Source organism: Penaeus vannamei, chromosome 25, assembly GCF_042767895.1.
Source record: "Penaeus vannamei isolate JL-2024 chromosome 25, ASM4276789v1, whole genome shotgun sequence".
Lineage (NCBI taxonomy): Eukaryota > Metazoa > Arthropoda > Malacostraca > Decapoda > Penaeidae > Penaeus > Penaeus vannamei.
The window spans coordinates 30,473,096-30,483,095 of NC_091573.1; the positions used below are offsets into that span (position 1 = coordinate 30,473,096).

The window sequence follows — 10,000 nt, forward strand, 5'->3', positions numbered from 1 at the left end:
ATTTGCTATATCAATGTACATTTTTATCCATTTTCTAAAAGCTACAATGAAATACGATTGAGTATTATAAAATGACAACAGAAATCTTACAAATGAAAAATCCGTTGTATGCAATTATGACGTCATAAAACGATACTGGAGATGGTATTTTGAAATTGTTGCACACAGACGTATATAGCAAAAACCTAAGCACAGTTTCTTGCAACCGTATACACGCAAATCAGATGAACACTTCTAAAAAGGGAATTATGAAAAACATCTATGCGTTTCATTGTCATTATCTCTATGATTTAAAGTATGCGTTAATTAATTACAGTAATCAGCATAACACAAGCACAAGGTTATTTTTATCCCGTTCTGAACGTCTCTTTGATATAAGAATCCAGCTTTCTTTAACTGAGATTTCACATGAACATAAAAGATACTGAGACACATCCATATAAACGCAGACACCATCAGAGAACCATAAGCAGGAGAGGCTAAACACAACCAGTTTACAAAGCGTGTCCGAAAGTTAATCACAGGACGCGGAGACTGAGGACGAAAATTCGGACCAGGAGGAGCGTCTTGGATGGGGCGAGAGTGACGTCGCAGCTGGAAAGGGAAAGTGCCAAGGTGTCTGGTTAGTCTCCGGCACTGTGTGGCTGACACTCGTGGTCTTGCCACTTGACGACGGAAGGGGATACTCCGAGTCCGAGTTGCGTCGGACTCCTAAAGAAGAACTCGTGCGGAGTGGAAGCTGCGTGGAGTCCGAGTTGTAGCAAAGTGTCAGATTTAGACGCAGGACGTCGGCGTTTTGGTTATCCGAGGACGAGGTGGCGCAGCAGCCAACGTAAATGGGTGCTCCCTTGACTTTCGACGACGATTCCGAGGGCGAGGTAATCTCCCTGGGTCGTGGCGTTTCGTGGCTGGACAGATGGGCCTCGAGGCAAATATCCTTGTATTCTTGCCCCTCTGACGGGGTGTGTTCGCCCTTCGCGTCTCGGCGGTTGGATTCGGGGCTTGGCGGAGTGGGCGTCCGTCCGAGTTCCAGCTTAAAAAGGGACAGGCGCCCTCTAGAGCAGGGACTTGCGCTGACGTCGGTGGCTCTCTCTCCTGGAGAAGAGGACCTCGCCTGGCTCACTTTCGCGCTGAGGGTGAGGTGCCGACCAGGGTTCAGGTCCTTCTCGGGAGACACTACTCCGTTGGAGGAGGGCGCGTCTTTGGCCAAAGGATCCTTGAAGAAATAGCTGTTATTGCCTAAGGATCTCCTTTGGCAAAATCCGTGGGCGGAAGCGCGGCGGTCGATCTTCTCACGAATAAGAACCACAGAGCCGTTCTGCGAGCCGTTGTGGACGTGGAGAGGAGGCAGGTGGGCGTGGCTGACGTTGCACTGCGCCGCGCTACCCCAGCTGCGGCTCGAGGAGTACCGGAGGACGTCCGTGTCTGTTGCTGGGGGAACGCGAGCGTTTAGTGACCAAGATTAATAAATAAGGATTCATTTCCATTCCAAACAGAAATATTCAAATAAATAAGGGTCATATTCCATCTTAGATATAAATATTCAAATAAAAATCTAAAAGAAATATTCAAATAAACAGGATATTTCTTCCTGTTGTGAAATGAGTGCATCTGTTTACGTTAGCGCTAGTCTCATCTTGTGAAAAGAAGAAAAAAATGACCCGTACATTTATAGAAATAACCTGAACATTTGGAGAAACAGAAGCTATTTTAAGATATCTTGATACGACATAGTAAATAAAACAAAACAACAATAAAAAAAAAACACTCTCCCAGTTATAATTACGGATCACCAACAAACTAACGCCCTTCCATACTACACAACCTAAAAAAATAATAATAATAAAAAAATAAAATAATAATAATAATAATAATAATAATAATCGAAGTCAACATTAAATTACACAAATCTAAGAAACCAAAGAAAAATATAACACTAATATGCTGACCCGAATCTTGCCTGTTGCGGGCCATGCGGAAGACGGTGCGTAACGTCGCCACCTGGCTCTGGAACTTCGACGTCGAGAAAGTGTACAGAATCGGGTTTATCGCCGAGTTGATGGGCAGGACGAGGACCACGAGCCAGGCGTACACTCCGGCTGGTAGGGGGAAGAGGAGGGGCGTGAAAGAGAGGGCGGGTTAGGGAGTGAGTGATTTTATTCTTTGTATGGTCAGGTCTGAGGAGTTTGTCGTGAGAAAGGACGTTTTAGATAACGAGTGATATTTTTAAAGAATGATGAGAATTGGGGTTTGTTGGGAGAAAGGAAGTTTTAGATAACGTGATCAAAAAAAAAAAAAAAAAAAAAAAAAAAAAAAAAAACATGAGGCTTGGGAAGTTTATTTACACTTATTATATTTTATATATTTTCTTATATTCATAAATATATCATATTCAAAATTTTGTTTACAACCCAACGGCAAGGCCAAAAGAGTGGAGTAGCGTAGCCAAGAATACTACCGGGAGAGTACAATTAGAAAAAAATCACAGTTGATGATAAAAAAATCACTTCTTATCAATAAAATAACTGACAAACACCTTATACACAAAATGGAATTCAAAACAGATCGTGCAACTCTTCTACGATTTCCTAAAAGACCACTATGGATTAAACCCTTTTTTTGTATTCAGTATTTTTAAAATTTACATCCAGCTCATTACTTAAGCATTCTTTTCCCATTTTATATCTACCCCTCCTCGTCATTTTCTTTTATTCATCAGTTTATCTTCCCCTTTTCTTTTTCTTTTGCTCAACAGTTTACCTTACTTCCTTTTCTTTCGCCCACCCAATTTATCTCCACCTTCTCTTCTTTTTCTTTTATTCATAAATTCATCTCCCCCTTCTCCTCTTTTTCCTTAGTTCATCAATCTCCCTTCCTTCCTTTTCCTTCACCCATCCAATATACCTCAATTCCTTTTTTCTTCTTCTTTTTCTGTTTTTCTTTCGCCCACCACAATTCCTTTTTTTCTGTTTTTCTTTCGCCCACCAATGCCTACCACAACGTCACTCACAATGGACCTCGATATTAGCCAGCGCCGCCGCCTTCACGCACGCAATAGGCAGCCAGCACACGCAGTTGGTGACGACGATGAAGAAGAAGCGGAGCGCGAACTTGGACTCGCCGCCCGAGAGAGGGGTCGAGGTCCGGGTCACCATGATGTTGAAGAAGAGGCCGGCGTAGGCGCCCAGGATCACGGTCATGCTGTGGGGGAGAGGAAGGAGAGGAGGAAGGAGGAGGAAGAGGTGGAGGAGGAGGGAGAGGAGGAAGAGGAGGAGGAGGAGGAAGGAGGGAAGAGTGAGGGAGGAGGAGGTGGAGGGAAGGAGGAAGAGGTGGTGGAGGAGGAGGAGGGAAGAGGAAGAGGGGGGATAGGGGTGGAGGGGAGGGGGAAGTAGAGGGGGAGGGAGGGAGGAAGAGGTGGAGGAGGAAGGAGGAGGAAGGAGGAGGAGGGAAGGAGGGAGGGAGGAGGAGGAGGGAGGGAGGAGGAGGAGAGAGGGAGGAGGGAGGAGGTGGAGGGAGGAGGAGGAGGAGGAGAGGAGGAGGAAGGAGGGGGTAGGAGGGAGGAGGGAGGAAGAGGTGGAGGAAAGAGGGGGAGGAAGAGGAGGAGGAGGGAGAGGGAGGAAGGAGAGGGAGGGGAGGGAGGGAGGTGGAGGGGAGGGAGGAAGAGGAGGAGGAGGGAAAAGGAGGGAGGGGAGGGAGGGAGGTGGAGGAGTAGGAGGAAGAGGAGGTTGAGGAAGGAGGGGGAGGGAGGGAGGGAGGGAGGTGGGAGGGAGAGGAGAAAGGAGGAGGGAAGAGGGTGGAGGGAGGAGGGAGGAAGAGGAGTGGGGGTGAAGGAAGAGGAGGGATAGGTGAAGGAGGGAGGAGGTGGAGGAAGGACAGAGGGGGAGGGAGGAGGAGGAGGGAGGAGGAAGGAGGGAGGGAGGGAGGGAGGGAGGGAGGGAGGGAGGTGGGAGGAGGGAGGAGAAGGAGGAGGAGGGAAGGATGAGAGGGAGGGAGGTGGAGGAGGAGGAGGAAGGGGAAGGGAAGGGGGAGGAGGGGAGGGAGGGAGGTGGGGAGGGAGGGAGGGAGGAGGAGAAGAGGAGGGAGAGGAGAAGGAGGGAGGAGGAAGGAGAAGGAGGGGGGAGGAAGAAGGAGGAGGGAGGAGGAGGAGGAGGAGGAGGTGTACAGGTGGAGGAAGGAGGGGGAGGTGGAGGGGAAGGGAGAGAGGAGGAGTAGAAGAGGAGGAAGTTGGAGGAGGATAAGGAGAAGGTGGAGGGGGAGGTGGAGGGGAAGGAGGAGGAGGAGGAGGAGGAGGAGGAGGAGGAGGAGGAGGAGAAGGAAGAAGAAGAAGAAGAAGAAGGGTGAGGGGAGGATGGAAAAGGAATAATGTGAGAGAGAATAGGAAGGTAGAACACGAGGTTGTGGAGGAAATTGTTTATGTTTAATATTCAATTTCACCCTTCTCTCTTTATCTATCTATCTATCTGCTTATTCATGTATTTATTCATTTCATTACCACATCTCCCAACCCGTCCAATCATTATTTCTCAACATTCCTTGCTCCTATTATCGGCACTATTGCAAGTCAATTCTACGTTATTTTTGTCATCTAACTGCTTATCTCTCTACGTAAACATTCCTTTTTTTATATATATAAATTTGCATACATACAGATGGAGTAAAGATCCTTAGCATAAATCGTATATATATAAAAATAAGTTTCATTCAAAAACTATGCTATCAGTAAACGCTAATGAATTACTACAGTGTAACTAGTATTCACGCAGATATGTTACTTGTACACGCATCGTAACTGAAATGAAATTATCCCAGTGTGACCGCACCTTAAAACCCACATTAGTTTATCAGTAAAAGTATAAGTATAAGTCGTACCCGAATATGCTGATTCCACCCTAATCCCTGAAATTACGCATCGTACCTGACCAATACCAAAGTTCCCCTGACATGAATCGCACCTGAGAATTAATTAAATCACACCAAACTAATCAGTCGTACCTGAGCGTGTTGATACCCAAGAAAATGAAGGTCGAATATTGCCATCCAGCGAGGTAAGGTTCGGTCACGTGCAGAGGAATACACATGGCACTGCTCTCGTAGAAGCTTTTGATCCAGATCGCTGCGGGAAAACGAAAAAAATAAGAAGAATTGTGTGGATAAAATAGTGAAAAAAGATCTGGTGAACGAGTACTTTAATTATCGATCAGATATTGTTCATGAAAAACTGATAATTTAGGAGAGAGCCTTTTGGTAAATTATGAAACATCTTTTAAGATTACTGTGTTGTGTAAATCGTTTTATATTTCTACACTAGGAAAGAGACAGAAAAGAGAGAGAGAGAGAGAGAGAGAGAGAGAGAGAGAGAGAGAGAGAGAGAGAGAGAGAGAGAGAGAGAGAGAGAGAGAAAGAAAGAAAGAAAGAGAAAGAACAGAAAGAGAGAGAGAGAGAGAGAGAGAGGAGAGAGATGAGAGAGGGAGAGAGGAAGTAGAGAGAGAGAGAGAGAGATGAGAGAGGGATGAGGGGGGTAGAGGGAGAGAGAGATGAAGAGAGAGAGATAGAGAGAGAGAGAGAGATAGAGAGAGAGAGGAGGAGAGAGAGAGAGAGAGAGGGAGAGAGAGAGAGAGAGAGAGAGAGAGAGAGAGAGAGAGAGAGAGAGAGAGAGAGAGAGAGAGAGAACGAAAGATAAACAGAAAGAGAAAGAGAAAAAGACAGACAGACAGTTAGACAAACAAACACAAACCAAAAAGAAAGACAACGATAGAAAAACAAATCCTTCCCCCTTCCCCCTCCCCCACCCAAAAAAAACTCACCAGGAAAGACAGCCAAGAAAATCGACGTCAGCCATATGAAGAACAGACAGACTCTCGCCGATCTCTCCGACAGCGTTCGGGCTTCGAGGGGCTGACGGATGAACAAGTACCGCTCCAGGGACATGAAGGTCAGGATGAACACTGACGTCTGGAGGAGGAGGAGGAGGAAGGGGATGAAGAGGAGGAAGGGGAGGAGGAGGAGGAGGAGGAGGAGGAAGGGGATGAGGAGGAGGAAGGGGAGGAGGGAGGAGGAGGAAAGAGAAGGGGATGAGGAGGAGGAGGAGGAGGAAGGGGAGAAGAAGGAAGAGGAAGGGGAGAAGGGGGAGGAGAGGAAAGGGGAGAAGGAGGAGGAGGAAGGGGGTGAGGATGAGCATGATAATGATGATGAGGAGGAAAGGGATGAGGAGGAGGAGGAGGAAGAGGAAGGGGATGAGGTCAGGTTTTTCGATTTATAGAGACTTCATCTTTATGTGTTCAGGGGCTTAAGTGTTAAGGAAACTTTATGTGTCAAGGAAACTTTATGTGTTAAGGAAACCTAATGTGTCAAAGAGATTTTATAGGAATCAAGATACTGATGCTGTAGCTTTTATACATACATACATACATACATACATACATACATACATACATACATACACACACACACACACACACACACACACACACACACACACACACACACACACACACACACACACACACACACACACATATATATATATATATATATATATATATATATATATATATATATATATATATATATATATATATATATGTATATACATATATATACATATACATATATATACATATACATATACATATATATACATATACATATACATATATATACATATATACATATATATATATATATATATATATATATATATATATATATATATATATATATATATATATATATATATATATATATATGATGGAATACAGGCACGTTACGAAGGAGTTCTTCATCGGATTAAGTGAAAATCATTTCAGGTTTTTCATCTGATCAGGATTCCACTCCACCTCCGACGGTTCCCCCTTCCCTCCCAAGGATTTCCCCTTCCCCAACTCCCCCCTCCCCAGACCCCACCCTTCAGTCCACTTCCTCCCTCCCCCTCCTTCTCCCCTACCCTCTCCCCCTCCCCCTCACCTATTCCCTCCCAGTCTCCTTCTTCTATCCTCCCTCCCTCCCTCCTTCCTCCTCCTCACTCCCCTTTCCCTCCCTCACCTCTTCCCTATCCTCCCCCTTCCCCTCCTACCCCTTCCTTACTCCCTTCCCTTCCTTTCCCCTCCCTCCCGTCCCTCTTTCCCTTCCCCCTCCCTCACCTCTTCCCACACTTCCCTATCCTCCCTCCTTCCCCTCCTACCACCTCCCCCCTCCACCCTTACTCCCTCCTCCCTCCCTGTTAACTCCCCACTCCCTCCCCTTCCTTTTCCCTCCTACCCTCCCATCCCTCTCTCCTTCCCTTCCTACCACCACTCCCCTCCACCCTTACTCCCTCCTCCTCCTCTGCTAACTCCCCGCCTCCCCCTCCCTCCCTCCACCCTTCCCCGCCTCCCCCTCCCTCCCTCCTCCCCCCTCACCTCCGACGAGACGAGGCCAAGGATTCCCGTGAAGGTGCAGGTGTAGGAGGACGCCCACGCCAGCGCCTCCGCCCGGAAGGATCCCCGCGTCTTGAGGTCCTGCACGCCCAGGATCACCAGGTACACGCCCATCAGGAGGTCGGCGGCTGCGTGGGCGGGAGGGAGATGCTGAACGGCGGGCGTGGTAATATAGTAAGGATAGTAATGATGATAATGGTGATAATGATATAACTACTATCTTATTTATGACTATTATTATCATTATTCTATTATTATCGTTATCGCCATAAGTCATGTTGTTATTGCTATTATTAGTATCATTGTCATTATAATCCTTTTAATAATTTTCATTTTCATCATTACTATTATTAATACTGTCATTATTATAATCATTATTATTCTCATTATCATGATTATTATCATCCTCTTGGCTGTCATCATCATTTTTATTATCATTATTCTCATTATCATTATTATTACTATTATTATTATCATTATCTTCATTATTATTATTGAAATTATTCTGATCATCATCACAATCATTATCATCATAATAGCTACTATTCCTCCTGCACATACGCCAATAATGATGAAGTTGATATTACATATAATAATGTTTGTACAAAAATAAGAAATTGTGATGATGATAATCATTGATGATAACTGTTATTTTTTTAAATATTTTCCCTTCCTCCCTTCCATCTCCCCTTCATCCCCCCCCTTCCACTTCCCTCTTCCTTCCTCCCCCCTCCCCTTCACCCCATCCCCCTCGCCCTTTTCCTCCCCTTCCTTCCACCTCCTCCCCTCCTCCCCTCCCTTCCACCACCACCTCCTCCCCTCCCTTCCACCACCACCTCCTCCCCTCCCTTCCCCCCATACCCTCCCTGCCCCCTCCCTCCACCACCTACCTGCCAGATTCTTGATAAAGAGCTTCAGTATCTTGTTGTCCTCCTTGGAGATGGCGCGGCACCCGATCACGGCCAGGTTGCCGGCGAGGGTGAGGGCGGCGACGACCCACACAGCCACCCGCAGGACGACCCAGCCCATCATGTCACGCCCGTTCGAGACACCTGTGTGTGGGGGGGGAGGGGGAGGAAGGTTGAGTGGTGGGTGGGTTGGTGGGTGTGGGTGGATTGGTGGGTGTGGGTAGATGTGGATAGGTTGGTGGGTGTGAGTAGGTGTGGGTGGTAAATAATTAGTAAGAGAGAGGGGCGTGCGGGTTTTTGGGGTAGATGTGGCAAGCCTTTCACTATGAAGATAGGATGGCAGTGAGAGGGCAACACTTATCTCTAAAATAACCCCGGTAGTTGTTGTCATAAATGCAAAAAAGGTCGTTACTAAATCCCCAGGCTATCGTAAAAATAATCTAGTCGCATTTATTCCATCAAAGAATCAGCGTAAAAGTAACTAAGAAAGATTTCATTCACATTAAAATGATTGTAAATTTCTTCGCCTAAGAGTAAAGCAGCAGCATTCATTTACGAAAATCATCAAGCGAAATGTAGTAACACTGTAATTCACTGAAAAAATGCTCTTAATATAAACGTAGAAAAGCATCCTTTCATTCACAAAAAACTATTACTGCTTAAGTGGCAACGCTACACTTCATTCATGGCACCAATTTTGCGTAAACGTAGTAAAGAAGCATTTCAAACACAAAACCTGTATGCGGAAAAGTAGTAATGCAACATTCCATTCACAAAACCAGTTAGCGCTATAGCAGCAAGGCAGCACTTGATTCATAAAAAAAAAAACACTAGCGTAAAAGTGGTCATGTAGCATTTCATTCTTGAAAACCTGTTAGTATAAATGCAGGAAAACATCATTTCATTCATAATCCTATCAACGGTAAATTCACATTTCTTTTTTCGATACTGATTAACAAAAAACAGCGTAACAGCATTTATTTTTTCTAAATCCTGTTGGCGTAAAAGTAGTATAGCAACACCTCATTCACCCAAAAAAATACAAAAAAACTCACCGTCTGTACTTGGGAGACACTGGAGGACCCGCGGCACGTAACTGCAGTACCGAAAGGTTTTGAAATACCTGGAGAACAGAAATGATCAAAATAAACAAGAACACCAATAAGAATAGATAAGAAAGTGTCATCCTATGCCCCCCTTCCCCCTGACAAAAAAGCATACATTAGTCTACTGATGCTGTTCGCCTGTTTCATTTTGTTTTCATTGTTTGTTTTCATACGTACGCTAATTTCAGCTCTTCCATCGATAAGAAGTGTCGCTCGTCGATGTCCTGAAGGTCGAGGTCCATCAGGTTCCTGAAAGGTATTAAATGTATGAAGATATGATATGGGGTTCTGTGGGGGGGGGGGGGGGGAGGAGGAGATGGAGAGGGAATAGGGGAGGGATAGGAGGATTGAGTTAGGGAGAGGGAGGGAGGGAAAGAGGGAGACAAGGAGGGAGAGGGAGCGTAAGAGAGAGAGAGAGGAGAGAGAGAGAGAGAGAGAGAGAGAGAGAGAGAGAGAGAGAGAGAGAGAGAGAGAGAGAGAGAGAGAGAGAGGGACAGAGAGAGAGAGAGACAGAGAGAGAGAGAGACAGAGAGAGAGAGAGAGAGAGAGAGAGAGAGAGAGAGAGAGAGAG

At 45.7% G+C, this 10,000-nt stretch overlaps 1 protein-coding gene across 3 annotated transcripts in view; it reads right to left on the reverse strand.

Annotated features, from left to right (window-relative positions):
• The window catches only part of LOC113824153 (relaxin receptor 2), a 54,459-nt gene that overhangs the window by 1,006 nt on the left and 43,453 nt on the right, over positions 1-10,000 (reverse strand). For 2 of the 3 annotated variants that reach the window (XM_070139381.1, XM_027376900.2), the window contains 9 exons: positions 9,607-9,678; positions 9,379-9,446; positions 8,306-8,467; positions 7,398-7,543; positions 5,805-5,952; positions 4,993-5,113; positions 3,011-3,201; positions 1,950-2,099; positions 1-1,431 (listed from right to left, as the gene is read on the reverse strand). The exon at positions 1-1,431 is cut by the window's left edge and continues 1,006 nt beyond it. In XM_070139381.1, coding sequence (XP_069995482.1) covers positions 515-1,431; positions 1,950-2,099; positions 3,011-3,201; positions 4,993-5,113; positions 5,805-5,952; positions 7,398-7,543; positions 8,306-8,467; positions 9,379-9,446; positions 9,607-9,678 — 1,975 coding nt within the window. In that variant the 3' untranslated portion in view covers positions 1-514. Of the gene's footprint in view, positions 1,432-1,949; positions 2,100-2,995; positions 3,202-4,992; positions 5,114-5,804; positions 5,953-7,397; positions 7,544-8,305; positions 8,468-9,378; positions 9,447-9,606; positions 9,679-10,000 lie in introns of those variants that run through there. The other variant, XM_070139382.1, reaches the window with a different exon arrangement.